A 21957-nucleotide genomic window follows, 5' to 3' on the forward strand; every position below is an offset into this window, starting at 1 on the left:
TTATCGATCATTCCTATCTAATACCGAATACTGTGCACGCATATTTTCTGTACCACCATCACTGCCGTTTGTTATGTATTTTGGTTCGATGAAAATAAAGACTCTCTCTCTCTCATACGCGAGACGAGCTAGCGGAACGAATGTGGATCATATAACCATCACCATCGCGCTGTTTGAGTCAGAAGGCGCAAGGCAATTGCTCCAATTTATGTTTACGACTCAAAATCATCCGTTTGAGGAAGTGCGGCGTTTCATACGTCACCTCTCCGTTTGTCAGAAGTCCCACCTGGTCATTAGGAGCAATCTATTTTCGCGGTGGAATTGATAGCTGTCGAACTACCCATCAAGTTGATATCTGGATTTCCAGAAATTCCAGTTCATCGGAAAAGTTACTGATTATGACCGACTGCTCGAGTTCTTGAATTTGCATTCGCAATTCGATTTCACAACCCACTGGCGGATTAGTTGATAGAATTGTACCGAGAATTCTCCAGGTATAAAGTTGCTAATCTATAATCGCTAAACATACTTGTTGAATGAAGGCGAATATGAATACACTGAGATAACGCATCTGTGCTATTGTTACTTCAATTTTCTTTTGTATAATCGTGCAAGGAGAATTTAGGCAATGTTTGCTCGACTATGTAACGAAATTCCGGTCTTCCGATTACGTAACACTCGATCCCATCCATGTGATGTCACATGACACGCTGTTTGGATTTACTGATGACTTGAGCGTAAAGCGTCGCTCCAATTCGACAGGAAGGAGCAAGTCAAAGAGAAAGGGGTAGTCGCGCGTTACGTGAGTGCATCGTGCCGTAGTACACATTTCCTGTTCTCGAGTCTGACAAATGCAAACACCTTCACCTTCACACTCGTCTGTTGATAAGACCAGGAGAAACTCCTTGTTTGCCGCAATCCAAATGGACCTTAGGCCTGCCGAAAACGGTACGAAGAGGGAGAAATGCAGCATGTATACCGCCCCACTATAGTGAAATCAATGGAAAGCGTATGTCGGCCGATGGATACATCACACTACCAAGTGTTTGTAAACGAGGATTGAATCAATTAAAACTAACCCCAGTTGCCGAAGTAGGAATTGTAGGGAATTATCATAATCCGATAAAATTTAGGTAACACTTAAATATATGTCGCGATAAAGTCACCTTCAAGTCGTATGTCATATCTAGTCACTGTAAATTTTGATGTTCGTCAATTCAAGTCATTTCAAAATTGTTCAACTAAATTGACTCTGGTCATCGCAACACCGCTTGGTAGTGTGTTCGAATGCTAGAGGTACCAAACTTGTAAAATTGAAAATGCCGCCGAAGAACTGATGGAGCGACTTAATGTAAAAGTCAACATGTCTGAAATTGTGCACCTCAGAATATATAATATAATCACGGGACTGGCGTTTCACGCAATTGTGTGGATAAATTAATTCCAATTTTCATTTGTGATTTATAGCGATTCCTTAACTGTAATAAATTTTACGCCGCTCCTCACCACGCAGTCCACGGGAAACATTTTCATCGATTTTCATCCATTTTCATCAATCTATCTATGGTATTCATGTGGCCAATGACTTTGACAAGTCCAGAGGACAAGGATGTGTGGGTTTTAGGCAGGTTGGCATGTAGGTGGAATCCTTCATAGGGATAAGAACAAAGGAACAGTTACAAAATAATAACTACATCCGAATTTTTTCCCCGCTAGATGTTTAACATTACTGGCCATAACTATACACGAACTAAAGTTACGAGAGAATTCGCGGGTGCGTGATTCTCAAAGGAATGTATAATATCGTTACATCGCATTCGATGCTAGCATATCTGTGAACAATTAAATTACGCTTCTCATACATGGGCAGCCCTATTGGGTCTCAAATTTACATCAGTAAACGCAAATTTTAAAGTTACATTGCATTCTATTCATGAACGAATTTCCTTGCACCGTAGCACCGAGAATTTCTGAGAATTGGTGAGAACCGCAGGTAACCTTGATGCCTTGTTGAAGTTCATATGGTCACTGCATGTCGACTTGAGAATGTAAATTGTGCAAATTGGTGACAATTGGGATTGACCGCAATAACAATTTACCTCATCAATTTGAATCGATTCATGTTCATTGATACCGCCTCGCAACATAAATATCTCGTTAATACAACAGCGTCCTTCCCAGCAGTATGTTTTATGCCAGCATGATACCTCTCCGGAAACTAGAAGCAATGATATTTGTGTGATTATATTTAGTTTTATTACACGGAAATCGAGTGCACTTTGAATGGAGCAACTATATCTAGTTAACACATAGCACGGTACATGAAGCACCTATCTACTCATAATTAATACCACTGGAAATTGTTATGAATCTCCATGTGTCAGAGCACATTGCACATTGATATTGGTCATTCCGATATAGTAACGCATAAAGATTTATTCGGATATCGTTAATATGCCCCAGGTTATCACCCTATTTAATACCCCTGTAAATTGAACGTCCATTGATAATAATTTATTAACCTTCATGCATTCAAAAAGGACCCTTACGGAGACACACCCGTATAAATTTATCAGGGTAACGAATACGGTTAGTCAATAGTGATAATGCCAACATCATGAGCACGTGAGGTCGTTAACCTCGTTAACAGAATGATGTCGGACGAGTCACGTATATGGATTTGATACAGAACAATGTAAATTCCACATATTTCCTTATCTCATTGATGATAATAATCCTCGTAAATTTCATTCATTTTCACGCCAGAAAATATTTACACCAACATGGATTAATTCTACTACATTTTACATGTGACTACCAGGAGCCAATTAAGTTCAAGAAAAGAGTCATACACGAGCCTAGCATTATAGTGTTTGCAACACAATACGTGACATCAAATCCGTAGGAAACAAAAAAGGATTTTTGACAGATTTGCTAACGGTATCATCAGAAAACAGGTCAATGTCCTGATTGTCGAGACTCTTAGCTTGTCAGTTGGACGCATTCCCATTAGCATAATTTGTTTGCGTTGTCTATTTTTACGCGGCAATGATTTATCTCGAGTATAATCTATCACTATTTAGCGATAAAAGCGTTTGCTTTTGACCCGCCTCCACATAGCGGTTTCCTATATAAGCTCCCAACACACCCTTCGGCATTCATATTGTGAAACCGACGACGCCAAGAGACGGATTTGAAAAGAATGAAGATCAAAATGCAGATACCGATTATATGTTTATTAGTCCTATCATTGTGTGCAGTCACGCCATGCTCAAGTGCTCCACTCAGGGGATATGATAGTGACTTAGACGAGAAAATTGCTTCCGACAGCGCATACGACAACTCCAACGACGAATCTTTAAAGTTAGATGCACAAGCTATGTTTCATGACGAAGGAGGCACTAGGACAATCAAATCAAATCGACCGATCCACGATGATACGAACGGCTCAGTGCTACGAAGTAGACGTGACATTTCAGACATAGCATTCCACGGAGCCCGTAAACGACGACATCACAAGCGTTCCGCCAAGTACCTTCTCGCTCAAATTTTGAAGAGCATTACTGGAAAAAAGCTCGGATAGTTCCAACATGTCAAAATAACAAGTAGCAGGGTATCAGACTTAGTCTATGCAATCGTATATGCACAATCTTGTATAACGAACCCCTTCGTGGGTTTGAGATTCTTTGTCATTTTCAACGCGCGTTGATTCAATTGCGAGAATTTTCCATGAATGCACCGACGACTCTTGCCGACATTTGTTGACAGCTGAATATTATCTATTTATCATTATCATCTTTGTATTTATCTTCACTGTCTAAATTTTCTGTTGGTTATATTAAAAAAGCATCTTATTATTATATATCTATTTGTGTAGCTGTGTTTAAAATCGACCCTATATTGCGATGTCCATATTCACCGCAAAGGCTTTATACCTGCAAGGGGACTGTTTTCGAATAAACTCGAAACGTGAAATCAAAAAGTTGTGGCGTTACTGCGAGGTAAAGCAGTGGTTGTCGAACTGTGAGAGCTTTTTAGATGGTATGCAAAGAGTGCTGTGGGTAATGTCATACCTCAGATCGGCGAGCTTTTGCGTAAGAAACAGTTGGAATAATCTCATTAAATGGTGTTTTCTTAATATCCACTGGTGTTGCGATCTAGTACTAACAGAAATAACCAATAAACACCGGTACGTTCAAAATACCATAAGTAATTCAGGCGGCACACCATGTAGTGAGAACAAGCTATACAGCTACGCCGTGTGGTGAAAAATGAATTAATGGTACGCGATGGGAAAAAATTTGAGAAACTATGAGGTAAACTAAAGGGTTTACTTGAACCTTAAAATTTACACGCAACCCTTTATTGTTTGGGACTGACACGCAGTGGTGGCTTTTGGGGTGGGCGAGGTGGGCGTTCACCCGCCCCCTCTTTGGTTCAATCGCTTTTTTCAAGGATTATAGCGAATAAACGTGGAAATCCGTGTACCAACAAAGAAGATGATTCCTTACATATGGGTCAATCATCATGAAATCTCTGGATTCGTTAGAAAATTCTCATATCTCGATAATCACAGCGTCTCTGCATGCGGCAGAGTTACTTAGTTTTGATGTAGTCTATTCCTGCAAACATGCAATAATAGATCTGGCCTAATCCAGCGCCTGGCTCAAACCTTGACGTGGTGTGCTGGCTTATTACAAATGTCAGCCGATATCTTTCCAGATTAGATATTCAGTCTATATATCCTGCAGAAGTTGTATCGCTATTATATTATTTCACGCTACATGTCATACATCTTCTACACGAAGACATGTACTATAGACAATGTATGGTAAAAGACGGCTCTGGAGCTAGAGCAATTCCCCATTTAATCCTGCTTCAAAGATGTGCTATAGTTTCACACACACACTACGTAATTCCGTTCCATATGGCGCACTAGTATTAAGTTGGTAATAATGGAAGCGAAAGGGGGGTCTGGGGCCGGAGGCGCCAGAAGTCGCGATTACATACTTATAGGCTCCCCCGGTAAGTCTCGCCAAGCCCCCCCCAACCGGAGCGCCACCACTACTGGCACGCATGCCAACTGCATCGCTTAATGTGGGCCTAGGATTGTTAGCGTAGGGATTTGTGTGTGGTGTAAGGATCATGTACGTCAGGGGTATCAAAGATACGGCCAGCGAAGCAATGTTGAGTAATAAAAAAAGTCCTTGTAAGTCGAGGCATTTAATAAGGAATAGGCAGCTTACACTTGAATAATCTCTCAAGATAGCAAACGTCGAACATGTTCATTGGTAACAAGCCAAGTTATAACCGTCCGACCATTATGCCCATAGTAACAAGTCATAGTGACATCGAAACGAAATTTTGAGAAGGTGAAACAGTTTACACTCAGTAAATAGTTTTCGAGAAAAATGGACATGTATGGAAATGTATATATTTACAGAGCCGAAAACTCCAAGGCTAAAACAGCTAAAATATGTGGTGACACTGCTATATAGCCTATGACTCAAAGGCCCAGGCCTTACAGAGTCATTTGGACTACTCTATCCACCAAATATTAGGGTTTTTCAAAATTTTCAAACCCAGAATTCCGGAGAAAAATCTCGAGAAAATGGTAAATTTTTATCACTACGTGGACCATATTGGAGGTATGGTGATCAATATTTCATGCTGTTACGGCGATGAGCAAAGGCGTCATAAGTAGGGCTGGGCAAAATGATTCGAGTACTCGAATCTGAATCGAGTAGTAATTTTAATGATTCGAGTCGAGTAGTAAAAGACGATTTTTTTCGAGTACTGAAATTATACGGTCCTCGCAACTGAAAGTTAATTTACTGACGAGAATTATAGTTTTGATACTATTTTCCACTGAGGAAGCCTTGAAACCTTGATTGACCGTGTTTCAGCATACCAAGCACAGTTTAAAGCTACAAACGTTACTGGAAATAACACATTTCCGAAGTCATTATCATCCACCAACATTGTTAAGAAGTGCAATAAAATCGGTATGGTCTAAAAAATACCAAAGTGTCTTTAATGTGATGGATAACAGGCGTTACGTTTTTTGTGGTGACATAAAAGGTTCATATTTGGACTTCGACAAGTACATCCTGCTGTGACGTCATAATGAGTGATACTCGATTACTCGACTCGACTCGAAGCATATTACGTGATTCAGAATCGAATCACTCAGGTACTCGATTTTGCCCAGCCCTAGTCATAAGTGGGCGCAAGGTGGCGATGTCAATACGACAAGCGAGGTTGTTTGTATGTATGGATGCACTGTAGGTAGGCCTACTATGTATAATGTATATGGGGGATTGTGGTGCTTAGCAACAGATGCCGTGTGCACCAAACCTAAGTTGTGTACGTATATATACGCACGATTAACCTACTCCGTTACAGTTGTCTCGTGGTTAGGGAAATACGTAACTGGCAAAAGCGAGGTTATTACGTGACAGGTTTAAGAACACTTCATATCCACACATCCCCCTATGCTTCGTAATCCTTTTTTCCAGATGGAGTGCGACCGAATTAGCGCTCCAATACGTAGACAATTCATATCCATCAGTAAGTCCGAATTCGAATCAATAGGTGTCGCCGATACGTAGCCTATACAAAAGACTCAATTAGCAGCGTATAGTGCCATGGCGTTCGTTTGAGGCGAGAAGTGAATCGGGCTGTCGATACTTCGTCCATAAAAATAGATGTCAGATTTAACGACGAAATTACGCAGTTGCCCCCTATTTATCGCCATGCGTTTGTCAATCTAGCATATTTTTGCAATTAGGATGGCATGCAGTATCAAAATTCCTGTTTAGAACTGTCAACTAAGGTACTTTTCAATTACCTCATCAGTTACTCTTTTCTGATATGCGTCATTATTTCATACGACCTCCTCGAATCGTTTACATTATGTTTTTGACCGTGGTACAAAAGGCCGTTAGGCGATAAGCGCCACATCTTTTTGTTTCATAAATATAAACAACAACAACAAGTACCTCATCTCTCCTATATATTTCTATTAAATTAGTGTTTTGTCAGAAATCAGGTTTTCTTTCAGTATCTGTTTAGATTCGTACTACTAGGTTAAAGATACGAAATTGATTGATGAGCAAAACTACAACCAATGAAAGTTTCTGGCGCTGAACAGAATTTACATTCTAAGAGAGACTCCACAAGCCTTGTGGTAATTCCACATCATTTTGTAATATCTATATAGCCTATAGCTCGGGATTTAATAGTGGGAATTTTCGTTATAGTTTGGCAGTACTTCATCCTACAAATTGGGATGGAGAAAGTCTAAGCATAACTCGGTACCGACAAGTAAATTTTAAGCGCGAAAGTATTCATTTACGTACCGTTGCTGTGACTACGTAACAAAATTTGATTTGAAACTGTGCGGCAAAAAATTAGAAATCGTCTATGGGATTTTAGACGGAAAATGTTTATTACTTTGAGCTGAAACCTGATTCGTATATCAAAATGAAGATGCATGATTCAAACCCAATTTTAATTCGCGTGGTTACTGAGACTTTTATTTCTGGTTTGGATTTCACGCTTTCTTTTCCGCATGTTGCCATAAACTAACACAAGCTTGCCACTATCAGCCTATCACACCACTGCCCATACTTGCCAAAAATTGGCTGGTTCTATTTAGTATGCCGCTTGGCTCGAAACGCAACTTTTCAAGTGCTGGGTTAATAAACGCCTTGCTGACCAGCGAATACGTGACAGGCGGTCGGGAAAATCAATGAGTGACTTGAATTACCTTATTCTCTGTCACGAACAATCCGTTATTAGGACTTAAAAGGCTGGAAATATTGACTTGCTTTTCGTGGAGTCTGCGACATATATGCAAACGTTAACAACAGTGCCCACGCTTATCAATTAAACAATTCTTATCGGGATATCACGTATAGTATCTCAAGCTGAAAATTTCCCCCTATTTGACCGCAAAGCAATGATTACGCTATATCTGCATAGAAAAACGATCGCGAATTATATGTTCTGTGAAAAAAGCCTCTGCAGACTTAAAATAGTACAGCTATCAGAATAAATAGATAACTCTATCACGGCTCATGATCATGAGCAAAATTCATCACTCTTACAGAGTATATAATTACATATATGTATAGAGATATATAAACTCACTAATCTAAAGTGGTGTAGAGTGAAGATAAATCCTTAATTTTTAGCTCACAGATATTGTAGTGTCATAGTGATTCCAATTTACACATTCGACTATCCTATATTAGTTAGGATTTAATGTCCACACGTTGGATAGTGGATCGTGTGATATTAAACGCAGTTAAGAGTATGTCACGTAATTTACAACAACAACAACAACAACACGCAGCCTTTTGCGAATATTCGTGTCTGCATAACCGAATTTGAAAACGAAAGCGAAAACCTGTCTTGATAAAAAATGTGAGGCAGCAAGAGAGACTTCACACCAAAAGAGAACATTAATATTATTATTTTTATTATCAGAATATAAATAGTTATAATACTGCTACTGGTACACATGAGTACGCCACTTTACTCATTTATGAGATCTTCTGTGAACCGAACTTTCGACCGAATGAAAGGACTTTGATAAGGCCGCGAAGCAAACGGTGAGCCCGACTATAACTAAATTAAATTGTTCACATAGTGGGCTAAGTAAAACGTAGGGCCAAGTAAGCGAATCATAATAATTTTGGTAAATGGTACTGAGTAGTTTACATTCATCTCCACCCCAAATATGGTGGACTCGAAACGAAAACGAAGTAATATGTTGATGGACATTCTGACATTTTCGAAAGTAAAAAGTCAAACATCGCTAAGGAGAATAACATCTTGTTTATCCTTTTTGCATTGTTCGTTCCATCGCCCCGGGCGCTCTTTCTATCTGAATTGAAAGCGAATAAATATATATACTTGTTGTCCTTATGTCACCGATACCATATGAAAACCATATTAGCAAAGCCAACTCGACTGGTTAATTTGGTTACGACGATCAGGATTGTAACTTTAAATGCTATAAGATACTTTGTTTTGTCTGAATAATGCAAATAGTGAACCCTTTTAACTCTGCCAAAGATAATAATGGTCAAGCTCTCGGATAAAAAAGATCTGCTACTAATTAGGGGTGTAATATTATTGCTAATTAGACAGGGGTGAAAAGCAAAATTATCTACGATTTTGGGTAATAAGATCGATTTTCGGAACGATCGACTGATAGCCCAATAGTCAGGAAACTATTATTACTGTGGATCCATGGTGTCGCGAACACGAATTTACTATGCGAATTTATTGTACTTCCGTTACATTAATCTCCTTTCTGCATGGTTAGCTGAACGCCGCAGTCAGTTGTTTTGTGCTTGATACGGGTATAGAACAGACGATCGACTGTCGCCAAGTCGTGATGCGTGCATTCTAAGTGCTCGGTTAGCGTTCATTAATTATAATGTGAAGTCTTAATCCTAGATGATGATATCCACTTTGCGCTGATTCATAAGGAATTGCCGGAGGGGTGTAAGACTCTTCGCAGATTTTCTGTCTGCCAGCTACCGCCAGAGTCACGAATACAGTAGCCGCCTGGGGCGAGCGTGAAATCAAGACGTATCGGTATACGGACCTTGTTTTCTATATGTAATTTTAGATATGAAACTACATAGATTCATTGCGTGATGTCATCACGAAAGTCAATTTTTCGGTGGTCATAAAAGTCGTCAATCTCCACTTCGCCATTCGCCGAGTTATCATATCAGACAAGGACATTGGTTTCATAGAGCATAACATCAGATCTTTTTGTTTAGATTTGTTCTCCAGCAAAATAGAGTTAATTAACAAAAATTAGGGCAGCGCAGGCATAACATATTGCACTTGTTACTTCCAACATACTATCGTCAAAAAGCTCCGCCAACCAAGGAGATGAAGTGGAGGTTAGTAAATAATTTGTGTTTTTGAAAATGTGAAATATATATCTAAACTTGTCTCTTTTGTCCAGGGCGTTTATGATTTTACTTCAATCACTTATGTGGCATTTTGGAGATTCTCAGAACGGTAGAGTTGCAGTACAACAACGCGCGTAAACAGGATGATAACGATCCATGTATCCATATTCCAGATTGCACTGATATAAGTCCGAGAGTTTGCCAATCAATCAAGACATTTTGTGACCATCCACAATACAAGGGGTACGCAAGGCGGAATTGCCCCGTCACATGCAAACAGTGTCCAGAAGGTAGTCTTCGTTGTTCTATGAAAGTAGCCTAATATATTCATAACTATATAACGTGCTATGTTGCCAGACTTGGACCCGAACGGACTCTGTAAAGGCGACACCGTTTGTGACCAAGAGTGTAATGTCAAAGATAAAACGACTAAGTATTGCTCTTGCTATCGAGGGTACGAATTAGTTGGGACCGGAGAATGTCGCGGTAAGTTCATTAAAAGATCGCGTATCAGCTGGATACGTTATGTCATATCAATGTTAACATTTCATCTATCATTACATACATCATAGTAGGCGATAATAGTATGGTGATTACATATTGATAGCTGAGGCATGTGTATATAGCTTCTTCGAAATATGGAAATGATAGACGGATAGCTCTCAATAACGCGTATAGGCACGCGGTTTGTTTCCATGGCTGCGTTTTCTGTATATTTCTGAATTTGTGATTGGGAGATTTTCACCGTGTTTGCAAATCTCTTGTTTTCGTGGGTAGCTGAATAATATGTGATGCGAACACTAAATATCGACTTTGGAACAAGTTTTGATTTGTGATAATTAAAGTTCCAAATCTTTGTTTTGAGTTGGATACTTTGTCCTATTCACACTGTGGGTTAATTTTGATATTTTAAAAGTATCTGAAACAGAACGGCTTTATACCTCAGCACCCTATAAATATTCGCAACAAAATCGTGATTGAGTCAGTCCGATCTTGTATAGTTAACCACTGCTGGCCCATGGACCGAGTGATTCCAGAGTCCGAAAGGGTCAGGCCAACGGCAGAGCGTAACTGTCCGACTCGAGAGTGAGAGGCATTATCTCAAACACATTCTTATTTTTTCTAAATCAATAGACCAGGGGTGGGCAACTTCTCCGGTCGGCGGGCCTGATATGGGAAAATTAAGTACTTAGCGGGCCGGATTAATGGATACATATCCCTTATTTATCCACCCATACAAGGAATAAATCGTATTTAATGTAAACTCTAAGTTGAAAGCATCGAGACCAAAAACGATATTTAATAAATTTATTAACCTAATGTACTTGAATAGCTGTTGAAGTCAATCTGACATCTATGGTCGATCAAAGTTGTCAACAAGTTATTTGAACTCTGGCTGCATGTTGGATGTACAAACTCTTAGTAAAGACTGCATGTGAACATCCTTTATATTGGAACGCAGCCTTGTTGTGTTAATGTTCGTGGTCAAAAACATTTGCCCACAAATGTATGTAGACCAGAACAGAACAAATAGTTTCAAGACCATCTTTCTCAGGTTGGCAAACTTGGATTCATTCTGTGACCCATAGAATTTGTCATTACTTTCAGATTAGAATTTTAATTTCAGGGTAGAAACTCTCTGCGGGCAGCTTAAAATCCCGTCATGGTCCGGAACCGGCCCGCGGGCCGTATGTTGCCCGCCCCTGCAATAGACGGTAGGCTACTAACACAAACACATCCATCTGCGAGACCAGTCAAACTTCCGACTGCTACGACATATCGATAGCTGGACAATGACTAGGCGTGTATTTTGCAATTTTGACATTGTGGATGCCGCATTGATTTTTCGCATTGGCGTTTTTAGGGAAATTTGCAGCCAGCAATACTGCGAAGTACAATTACGAAAATGCACCGCATATTTGTATCGGCAATCGGGTGAAAATCCACTTTCCGCGTCATTATATTCTGAGCAATCTATACCATTGATGAGCAAACGTCTAAAATGAAGCTTTTGAAGGCTTTAACCAAGAAATTTACATGAAAAACAATGAATGACTTTGCGACTTGCAACTTGCACGCTGTGCTAAGAACGAATGGTTTTTGATCGATGCTACTATAACAGCGATACAATTTGATAAACAAATTATCTCCCATGTTGTACGCCAGAGGTATTCGGGGAATTTCACTGAGGTAGACTGCACCTTCCACTTGTAAGTTATAACGCAAATTTAACGATCACGTACAGCTGGGAATATGCGATGGATATAATTAATCACGCATGAGAAGCAGCTGCGGCCCGCAGACCGATTCCACCCTAAAAGAGAAATTCTAACCTGAAACATGGCCAAATTGTTTGTGCGACTGAATGAATCCAAATTTGCCAACCTGAGAAGGATGAACTTGAAACTACTTGTTCTGATCGGGTCTACATACATTCTCGAGCAAATATTGTCGATCATGAACATTGACAACACAAAGCTGCGTCCCAATCTAACTGATATCTACGTGCAGTATTTACTAAGGGTTTCTACGTCCGGCACGGAGTCGGCGTTAAAAGAATTTGCAGGCAAACAGTTGTCTCATTGACTTCAACAGTTGTTGCGGTATTCATAGTGTTTGTCGACTACTATAGTCATTTACACCGGGCCGATGTTCTTCATTTTTTCCGTAACTGCCGACTCAGAGCATGGCCCACTTCTAGGCTTTTTGTAGGACACCGCTTACGCGGATGAGGTGAAGGAGGAGCCTAGATAAACCTCCAATACTTAGGTATAGGAATTCTGAAGTCGACCTCGGTCGAACTCGAACCAGCACCCATTGGTGTTGCAGCCGCGGATTATACCACTGCGCTATCTCGCGACACAAGTACGTTGCGTTAAATATTCATTAAATACTATTTTTGGTCTCGATGCTTTAAACTTTAAGTTCACAATGAATGCGATTTGTTCCTTGTATAGGTGGATAAATAGGCTACGCGATTTATATATCGATTCAGGGATCCGGCCCGCCAACTACTTCATTTTCCCATATCCGGCCCGCCGACTGGAAAATTTGCCCGCCCCTATTTTAGAATATATCGGCTGCTGCAAGTAGCCTACATCCGTATATTACAAAACAAACAGAAAATTAGCGTTTAATTTCCGAAAACCCACAATAATACATTTAGTATGCTTTGAACTTGCAATGGTTATTTTAGATGTCGACGAATGCAAACTGCCTATACCGGCATGTAGTACAGAGAAATTTTGCGTCAACGCGCCGGGAGGCTTCGTATGTGAAAGCGTGCAGTGTAAAGAAGACCCCACCGCAATACCATACATGGGCCGACCAGAATGCTGCAGGAAAGAGCCCGGTAAGTAGATTTTCCGGTTAAATCGATTCACCGATTCGATGTATGTAAATTTCGAACGCCGTCTTTCGATTTGGAGTCATAATTTCACATCGCTGCTTATCTCGCCAGCTAATGCCCCTTGCGGAATAATTCGAGCAAAACCGGAGCGACGAATTGTTGGAGGAAATGACTCTTACGCCGGACAGTGGCCGTGGCAGGTGGGTAAATTTGGTCGTGAAATGTTATGAATTGCACAAATATTTTTTCTTAATTTTCCGTAAAGATATTGATGTACACCAACCGAGCTGTAATTTGCGGAGGAACATTGCTCAGCAACAATTGGGTTCTAACGGCAGCCCATTGTTTCAGGTTGGTCCATATTTCATTTCGACAGGCCTATGCGTATAATTGTCTTATTGTCTTGATGCTGCAGTGATCATTTGTCGAATACGGTGGTGGAATTGCACACCGGGGTCCTCGAATTGGATCAGTTGCATTTGGCACGAGTTCAGACCAGAAAACCGAAGAGGGTAAGTTAATCCCTTCTATTTTGGTTTGTTTGGCATTGTAATGTCAACACGAAATTCCAGCCAAAAATATCGGTTCCACAGTATTTCATAAATGATAGAGTGATGTCATCCGATGATACAACGTCCAGGTTATTCAATTGGCATCTTGGTTGCATGAGGGGATGATTGGTGCAACGAATACGAAGTCATTTCGTACCATGATTCAAAGGCCCATTATATAGTTCAGATTGTCGAACAACTTCACGCGGACTTTACATCACAAATGTAGTAAAATCTGTGACATGATATTGCGAATGGCAGTAAGGTACGAATGAGATCTTAAAATATACCATAACAAAGTGTAGGTCAGCGGTTCTTAACCTTATTTCCTACAGCGCCCCTTTTCGAGAATTATCTAGGTCTGGCGCCCGCCCCCCATATTTTAAGGACGGTAGTAAAAAACAAGGGTTTGAAGTAATGTCGATCTATTCGGCTAGGGACTTCACTATTGGGAATAGCTTGAAACGCGATCGAGGACCGCCTAATATAGGCCTAATAATTGTATAATGTACATGCTATATTCGGGATCACATCAAGGTTAGTATAACCAGAGGTGGCCAAAGTATTCGACAAAGCTACTCAAGTAGAAGCAGAAGTAGCGACGAAAAAATCTACTCAAGTACGAGTAGAAGTACTTCTTAAATAAGTCACCTAAAACTACTTGAAGTAGTAGAATTGACTGACTTTAAATCTACTCAAGTAAGTAAGTAGTTTTGAAAACAGTCTTAATTCGTTCTCATGGACTGTCAAAAGCTGCAAATTTAGCCATGCGGAAGGTGCAGAGAGTTTGATTTGTATTGATGCATTCCAGGACGTATCAATTTTCGACAGAATAAGCATTCTTTTGCATCATGGGATGCAAATTATAGTCTTGATATGGAAATGCGATACTAACCCTTTGTTTACTAGAAGACCCCGTTTTAGAGAATATCATGGCATGGCGCCCTACCGCATATTATAAAGCCCCAAGTTTCGGCGGATACGGATTCAACAATTTGCGCGATTAGTATACGTTAATAACAAATATTGTAGATCGTTAAAGTTATATTTAGTGTAGTTTTATTTTCGGAAAATAGAGGCATTGCTACGCTTGTTTTTATGCTTCAACATGTATGTTCTGCAGACAAAAGAACTGAAAGTAAATAGAACTCAAAGTATGATACTCGGAATATAAGTGAAATACAAATACCACTTGTTAAAAGCGGAAAATGTATTTCATGTCTTTTGTCCATAAAGCTTCAGAGGTGATCTGCTAAAATAGGTGTAACGCTAAAAAACGCCGGATTTTCTAGATTAGCAGGACCCGTCATGGGCTGCTAGATTACGAAATGGTAAGTAATTGCTAGATTGCGAAAGGGTAATTTCAAACGTTATGGTAGGCCATATTTACTGTGATGAAATATTTGACATGGGCGACAATGCGGTGTGAGCGGAACCAAGCAATCCGGTACCTAAATTATATTCACTAATACTTTCGTGAAAATATATTTGTCGCTCCATAACTACTGTGCGCGAAGCGCAACAATATTTCTGGGCTTTAATCGACTTTTATGAATATTAAATGTTGGTATTCCGTGAAAACAGCCCCGAAATTCCTCAGGCTATCTTTCGTATTGGAGAATTAAACTACTTCAACTTGACAAACTGAAAATAGCGAAAATTAAGTAAGTAGATCACAAAATACTACGAAGTAGAAGTAGAGAAAATCAGATCTACTTGAGTAAGTACCAGAAGTAGAGGAAAACTACTTGAGTACTTCCAAAAAGTAGAAGTACTTCGTTACTGACCACCTCTGAGTATAACAACCATCGGGTACGAACTCATAACATCTGGCTCGAGTCCGGTTTACACATCCCGAATTCACCTCTGCGATTGGCAATACGGGGACGTTAATTGTATTGGGGTTTGTTTCATTGCTTTCTGTGACCAGTAAATCAACTTGGATAGTGGTAGAGATCTTGGCTCACATTGAATTTAGTACTGCTGCACCCAGTTATTAACTTTAACATGAATGTATTCCAAACAAAGCAACCCATTTCATACAACATTCATGTCAGGTGGCGGGTCATATGACGAGACAGTATCATCCTTTGTGATACCATGAATAAATATTCTGAAGATATAAATCACTTTCAAAAGTGGTACAATGCCGCTTTCTTTAATTTCGAGATGCTGTGAGCTGCAGGTTAAAATACCTAGGCCTATAGTTCGAAACATATTGAGGAAAATAACCCGAGCTAGCGTCGCGGAACTGTTCAACGGAGAATTAGCGATCTAAAGGTACGCGCAATTCATTTTACATGAATTTTAATAAACCACTACATTCATGGAAACAAGTTGCAATCATTGTCGGATGTCGGTGTATATTTCGCGCCCAGCGCGATGAAAAATCTCGAGTTTTGACAGATTATGTCGAATGTTAATTTTCAATGAGAACTCAGGGACATATAGAACTGTTGTTCTTATATAATCATATTTCCTTACTTCACCCTCTACTGCGCAGCCGTTTTTCGTCATCGACCCCATGCCGCCCCACTGAGCCCAGCGCTCCCCATATCGCCCCTGAGCGTTTCCGCCCCTTCAAAATCTAAATCGCCCGTCGGGGGCGACGAGGTGAAGAAGCACTGGTGTAGGACATGTAAGGACCAGTCCATTTATTTTCAGTTCATCACATATCCCGGATGGGACAAGAACAAGTTTCAAATCAATGATATCGCTCTGGTAGAGTTAGATACACCGGTAACTTTCAATGACTATACAAGGCCTGTGTGTTTACCAAATGGAGAAAAAGTCAAAACTGGAACAACGTGTTTCGCTGCTGGTTGGGGGTTAACCGGTACGACAACATTGTTTCAAATGCGATCAAATTATCGTACTACATTACTATATCATTTTTAGATCAAGACGGAGTGCAGCCCTCTACGATTCTGCAGCATGTGGCTTTGCCAATTGTCGATCGGGATAAGTGCGAAGAGAGTTACAAAAACAATAGGTTGAAAGTGAATAAGACCATCATGACGTGCGCGGGATACGACGAAGGTGGCAGAGACGCTTGCAGAGGTATGCTGTCAACACAAGCGCATCACACTGGAACTCTCCGACAAAAACCATTCACTGATTTGCAGGAGATTCTGGCGGCCCCTTAGTATGCCAACGTTGTGACAGCTGCAGCTGGTTCATCGCAGGCGTCGTCTCGTTTGGAAGCGGGTGCGCGCAGGCCGGGAAATACGGAGTGTACACTGATGTAATTTACTATGAAGATTGGATTGCGACCGAAACCGGAATTCACTTATCGAAGGACAACACATGTTCAGGACCACGTAAGTTTAATGGTTGTTAACTATATGTAGCAGCCTGTGTGAAGCTAAAGCTTGCATTCGCAGAATTTACAAATTGGGGTGAGTGGTCCCAATGCCCAATGACCTGCGGAACCAAGGGTATTAAGAGGAGAATTAGGCATTGTCTCGACAAGGGTCGAGATAGCACTGCGTGCGTTGGATTATTGAAGGATCAAAAGCAATGTCCCGAAAATCCATGTCCAAGTATGGTATTATATGTAACGGCGAGACGGCATCATCATTATTGTCACAACGTGATATTCAGGATTCAGCTCTTGGACCGATTGGACGCCCTGCTCAAAGAAGTGTGGCTCGGGATTTCAAAGTAGAGTAAGAGAATGTGTTCACGGAGAGCTTGGAGTCAAGGAGTGCCCAGTATCAGGATCTTCGCAGCGTAGAGTAAGTTGATAGCAGCACTCGACTTGATGCAATGCTTTGCCGCAACGCTCACAGAACAATTATCGCCGGGATTTTGTTCAGAGATGCAATACAATACCATGTGCAAAATGGGGAAATTGGAACATCTGGGACCAGTGCTCGCAAACTTGTGATGGCGGAAAGAGGAAGCGATCGCGTAGCTGCATGAATACGTCACCAGATCAGCAATGCGTTGGCAAGTCCGAAGAGGAGGAATCCTGCAATACTGCAGATTGTCCACGTAAGGCTTCCGTATATTTTCCTAACATAAGGATATATAAATACGGTTTTATTGGGTAACAGATTGGTCGAAGTGGTCAAATGAGGGTCCATGCTCAAAAACATGCGGTGGGGGCATGCAACGTCAGGGTAGGAGTTGCATTGGTGGTGACTCGTGCACAGGAGCTGGTCAACGCAATCAGGTAGTGATTTTGTTATGTCATATGGTAAAGTATAGCTGGATGTTATTGTAAACGTTCCACAGCAATGCAACCAGCAGCCATGCCCGGTGTTTGGTAAATGGGGTGGTTGGGGGCCATGCGATGTCACATGCGCCGGCGGAACCCAGCAACGAACCAGAGACTGTGAAAATGGCAAGCTTGGCGAAGTTGGATGCGCAAAAGGCGACGAATCGGAAGCTAGGGTAAGTTGTTTAATTGAAGGAAAATTCACCCGAAGTTTGCAGCTAACTTCTTATCTTATGCTAGGCATGCAACACGGAAAAATGTCCTAGATTTACAAATTGGGGCCCATGGGGAAAATGTTCAAAAACGTGCGGCTCGGGTAGCCAAGAATCAACAAGAACATGCCAGCACGGTAAAGTTGGTCAAGCTGGGTGCATAGGAACTGTGTCCAGAACAAGAACTTGCTCCACTAACGAATGCATTGGTATGTATGTTTTAAAAATACTGTCCTAAGAACATTAATTCAATGCTCATTTCAACCATAGGTAAATACAGCCCTTGGACCCAGTGGTCACCGTGCTCCAACACTTGCGGTAGTGGTAAGAGGACAAGAAGTCGTACATGTGAAGGCGGTACCCGGTGCGTTGGAAAAAGCAGCCAGCAGGGAGACTGTAATGACAGAAAATGCCCAGGTATAATAATACTTACGTTTTACTTCCACGTCCAATAATATACACGACGCGCCGACGTCGATATGGTCGTTTTTGCACTCATCCAACTCCTTGTTCACCTAAGTATTCAGCGATTGGACTCCATGGGAGCCGTGTACGAAAACATGCGGAGGCGGTTCAAAAACTCGTTCCAGAACGTGTCTGCACGCCCAAAACCCACGAGAATGCGTAGGAGTTGCCTCTCAAACAAGGTTGTGCAATGAGCAAATATGCCCCGGCAAATGGAGCACTTGGACAGTCTGGTCACCGTGCAGTGTGACATGTGGAAAGGGTACAAAAAAGAGAACTCGTAATTGCCAGGTATTTTTCGCAATCGAAGTTTTGTATATCGTTTTTATTTCATAATGTTTGACAGGGTGGTGCGGTAGGCCAACCGGGCTGTGATGATGGACCAGACGAAGTTACGGAAACCTGCACGGAAAATCCGTGTCCTTCCCAGTGGGCGGACTGGCAGCAGTGGCAGGGATGCTCGCAAAGTAATGTATTTGTAATTAAACCGCGTTTTGAATCTTTTCATATGAGATTTCCAATTCCAGCATGCGGGAAGGGCGTGCGACTTCGTGAAAGGTCATGCAGCGGTACCGAAATTGGCCAAGGGGGATGTGTCCCGTTTTCCGCTCACGTGGAAGATGAATCGTGCAATGAGCAAGACTGCGAAGGTCTGATACATAAATAAACAATTGCATATACCACAACTTGGTTTTTTGTACGAAGTATTTACTCAACAGATTGCCTCGACTTCGTCCCAGAGTATTGTGCAACTCAATTCAGCGATCCAGCAACATGCGATCAATATCCAGATTTCGTTGCTCGCTATTGCAGAAAAACTTGCAAAGTATGTACAGGTGAGCGTTCCTTGACTAATTTATTTGTAGTATGTTAGTCCATTCTTTTTTTATTCTCTATATAAAGGTACTTTCGAGGATTGGGGCGAGTGGAGTGCATGTACGCCGGAATGCGGTCGCGGTACTAAAAGTCGAACTCGCAGTTGTGCGTTTAAATCATGTCATGGTCAAGATACAGACGAGCGGGTTTGCCAGACGTCATGTCGCGGTATGCAAAATTATACTAACCTATAAAAGACAATAATATCCAAACAATTTTTCTGTCGTTAGGATTCACTACTTGGTCTGAGTGGGGTCTTTGTTCCGATACATGCGATGGCGGGTCGCAAACTCGAAATAGGAATTGCCCTTTCGATTCTTGCGATCCAGACGCTGACGGAGACGACGTTGAACAGGCACGCTCTTGTAATACTCAGTTATGCCCGGGAGAGTGGGGTCCTTGGGGAAAATGGAGTTCGTGCACTGGGACGTGCGGAGACAGCAGCACTTCAGAAAGAAACCGAGTTTGCCGGGGAGAATCCGAGGGAAGAACATGCGCCGGCCGTAAGAGACAAGAAAAAGCATGTCCCGCATTACCGCCATGCCCTGGAATATGGGGCGATTGGACCCAATGGTCTAAGTGTACGTTGACATGCGGGGGCGGAACGAGGAGCAGATCCAGAACTTGCGAAAACGGAGTGGTCGGACAAGTCGGATGTATCGGAGATACAAGTCAGAGTCAGCCTTGTAACGTTAAAATATGCCCTACTTCTTGGGGGCAATGGCAGGAGTGGGGAGAGTGTGACGGTGACTGCCAGCAATCACGTTCTAGGTAAAACTCGCAAAATGGATAGCATGGATATGAGAAACCTAAGTCGGGCTTAATTTTCGTTTCAGGGTATGCACTGGCGGGAACGCGCGGAATCGAGTATGCCCCGGTTCTTCATCAGAGACCAGAGACTGCGAGAATTGCAATGGTATAAGTTTAACGAGCCTCTTCAGATTATCTAGTAACCCTCATCTATCTCGTTTCTTTAGTTGGCGATAAGTGCGAAGGAATCTTTGACGAAGTCAATTGGTGTAGGGCTATTGATCCAGTACTGTGCTTCACACCGCCTAATGGGCAGTACTGCCAGCGCTATTGCTGTGAAAGTGAGTCAGTAATTGATCCGTAAAACAACAATATATCTAAATTGCAATATATTCCTAGACTGCCAGAACAACCCCGCTTATCAGTATTGCCTCGAACAATACCGAGAGTTTTGCGCCAGTGATACCCCCACTGGGGAAGCGTTCCGAAACAATTGCCGGGAATTCTGTGGACTGTGTTAGTAGTTGAATTTTATAGTGATATAATGATTTTAATCGTTAATCATGTCTGAATCTTATCGTTCCTCTTCATCATTATGAATGTTATCTTATTTGTTTTATGATGACGACTCGTTTGTTCATAATACTGTTATTGAGTGGTTCCGCTGTAGAGCTGATGCTGTCTTGTGATCTCGAAGTGAGCTGCTGCTGTGTTATCACATGAAAGAGCCCCTTTAAATAGCGCTACATGCATTGGACGAGTGGCTCTCAAACGCATGTGGACTGGTGCAGGTCCATATAAATTTTCCTGTCGGTTTGTCATATCTATTATAATTTAATATATCAATTCCAAAGTGCAAGAAGTTGGTCGCTTGTCCGTTAAATTAGAGAAATGAAAGTTAAAATTTTTCATTGATATAGAAATTTGGAATATATTTTTCTGCACGATGTCGAATTATGATCAATGTTTCATGGTTCATGGTCTAATTTGAATTAAGCGCTCATCATAATGCTGCAAGTGCTGAACCAAACTGTCTCAAACTAGCCTACAACCCAATTAGGACCAGTGATGTGGGAATGCTAAGAATACTTTTTTAACGAAATAATTAAGTTTAAGGGCATTTCGCATTGCAGAAACTGCATCAATCTAATATCAAAATGCCGCATTAAGCGATACTAGGAATATTCTGCTTCTTCACAATTGCGAATAAAGTTGATGCATTTCTGTAAATAATGCGTATAGAAAAATATCGGGTGTGGCAATTACGGTCGCACTCTTTTCCTCCCTCTTCCCTGCCTGAGTATTACCCGCGCAAGTCAGACCTTTCCAGAGAAACCAATTTCAGACAAATCTTATCATGGCGTCAAACCAATTAATACAAATATATTAATAATGTAATACAAAGGCCGGTATATTTTCATGATCACCACAGTGACCTTGTATATGTACAAACAAGCAAAGGATATCGCGCGAAGCGCGAAGAAATTTTGTTGTTGCAAGAAATTTAGCAATCACTTTGGGGCGGTCGCAGCCCAAATTTATACCCTTACCCATACTTTAAGAACCCCTGTTTTATAGAGTACAGTTTACT

At 41.2% G+C, this 21957-nt stretch overlaps 1 protein-coding gene across 1 annotated transcript; it reads left to right on the forward strand.

Annotated features, from left to right (window-relative positions):
- Window positions 1-9802: 9802 nt before the first annotated feature.
- On the forward strand, window positions 9803-21228 carry LOC145433130 (uncharacterized). The gene is made up of 27 exons (XM_080310071.1): window positions 9803-9929; window positions 9995-10050; window positions 10115-10231; window positions 10299-10427; window positions 13138-13293; window positions 13402-13490; window positions 13556-13641; window positions 13706-13802; window positions 16506-16677; window positions 16740-16901; window positions 16967-17161; window positions 17225-17383; window positions 17445-17578; window positions 17660-17837; window positions 17900-18018; window positions 18081-18239; window positions 18304-18484; window positions 18546-18692; window positions 18796-19031; window positions 19087-19207; window positions 19268-19390; window positions 19460-19576; window positions 19644-19784; window positions 19847-20387; window positions 20453-20532; window positions 20594-20707; window positions 20766-21228. Exons 1-27 carry the CDS (start codon window positions 9919-9921, stop codon window positions 20885-20887), a joined length of 3942 nt encoding a protein of 1313 aa, XP_080166197.1. The 5' UTR covers window positions 9803-9918; the 3' UTR covers window positions 20888-21228.
- The last annotated feature ends 729 nt before the right edge of the window (window positions 21229-21957 follow it).

Source organism: Botryllus schlosseri, chromosome 2, assembly GCF_051294905.1.
Source record: "Botryllus schlosseri isolate E-star chromosome 2, Bs_hap1, whole genome shotgun sequence".
In the NCBI taxonomy this organism is placed as follows: Eukaryota; Metazoa; Chordata; class Ascidiacea; order Stolidobranchia; family Styelidae; genus Botryllus; species Botryllus schlosseri.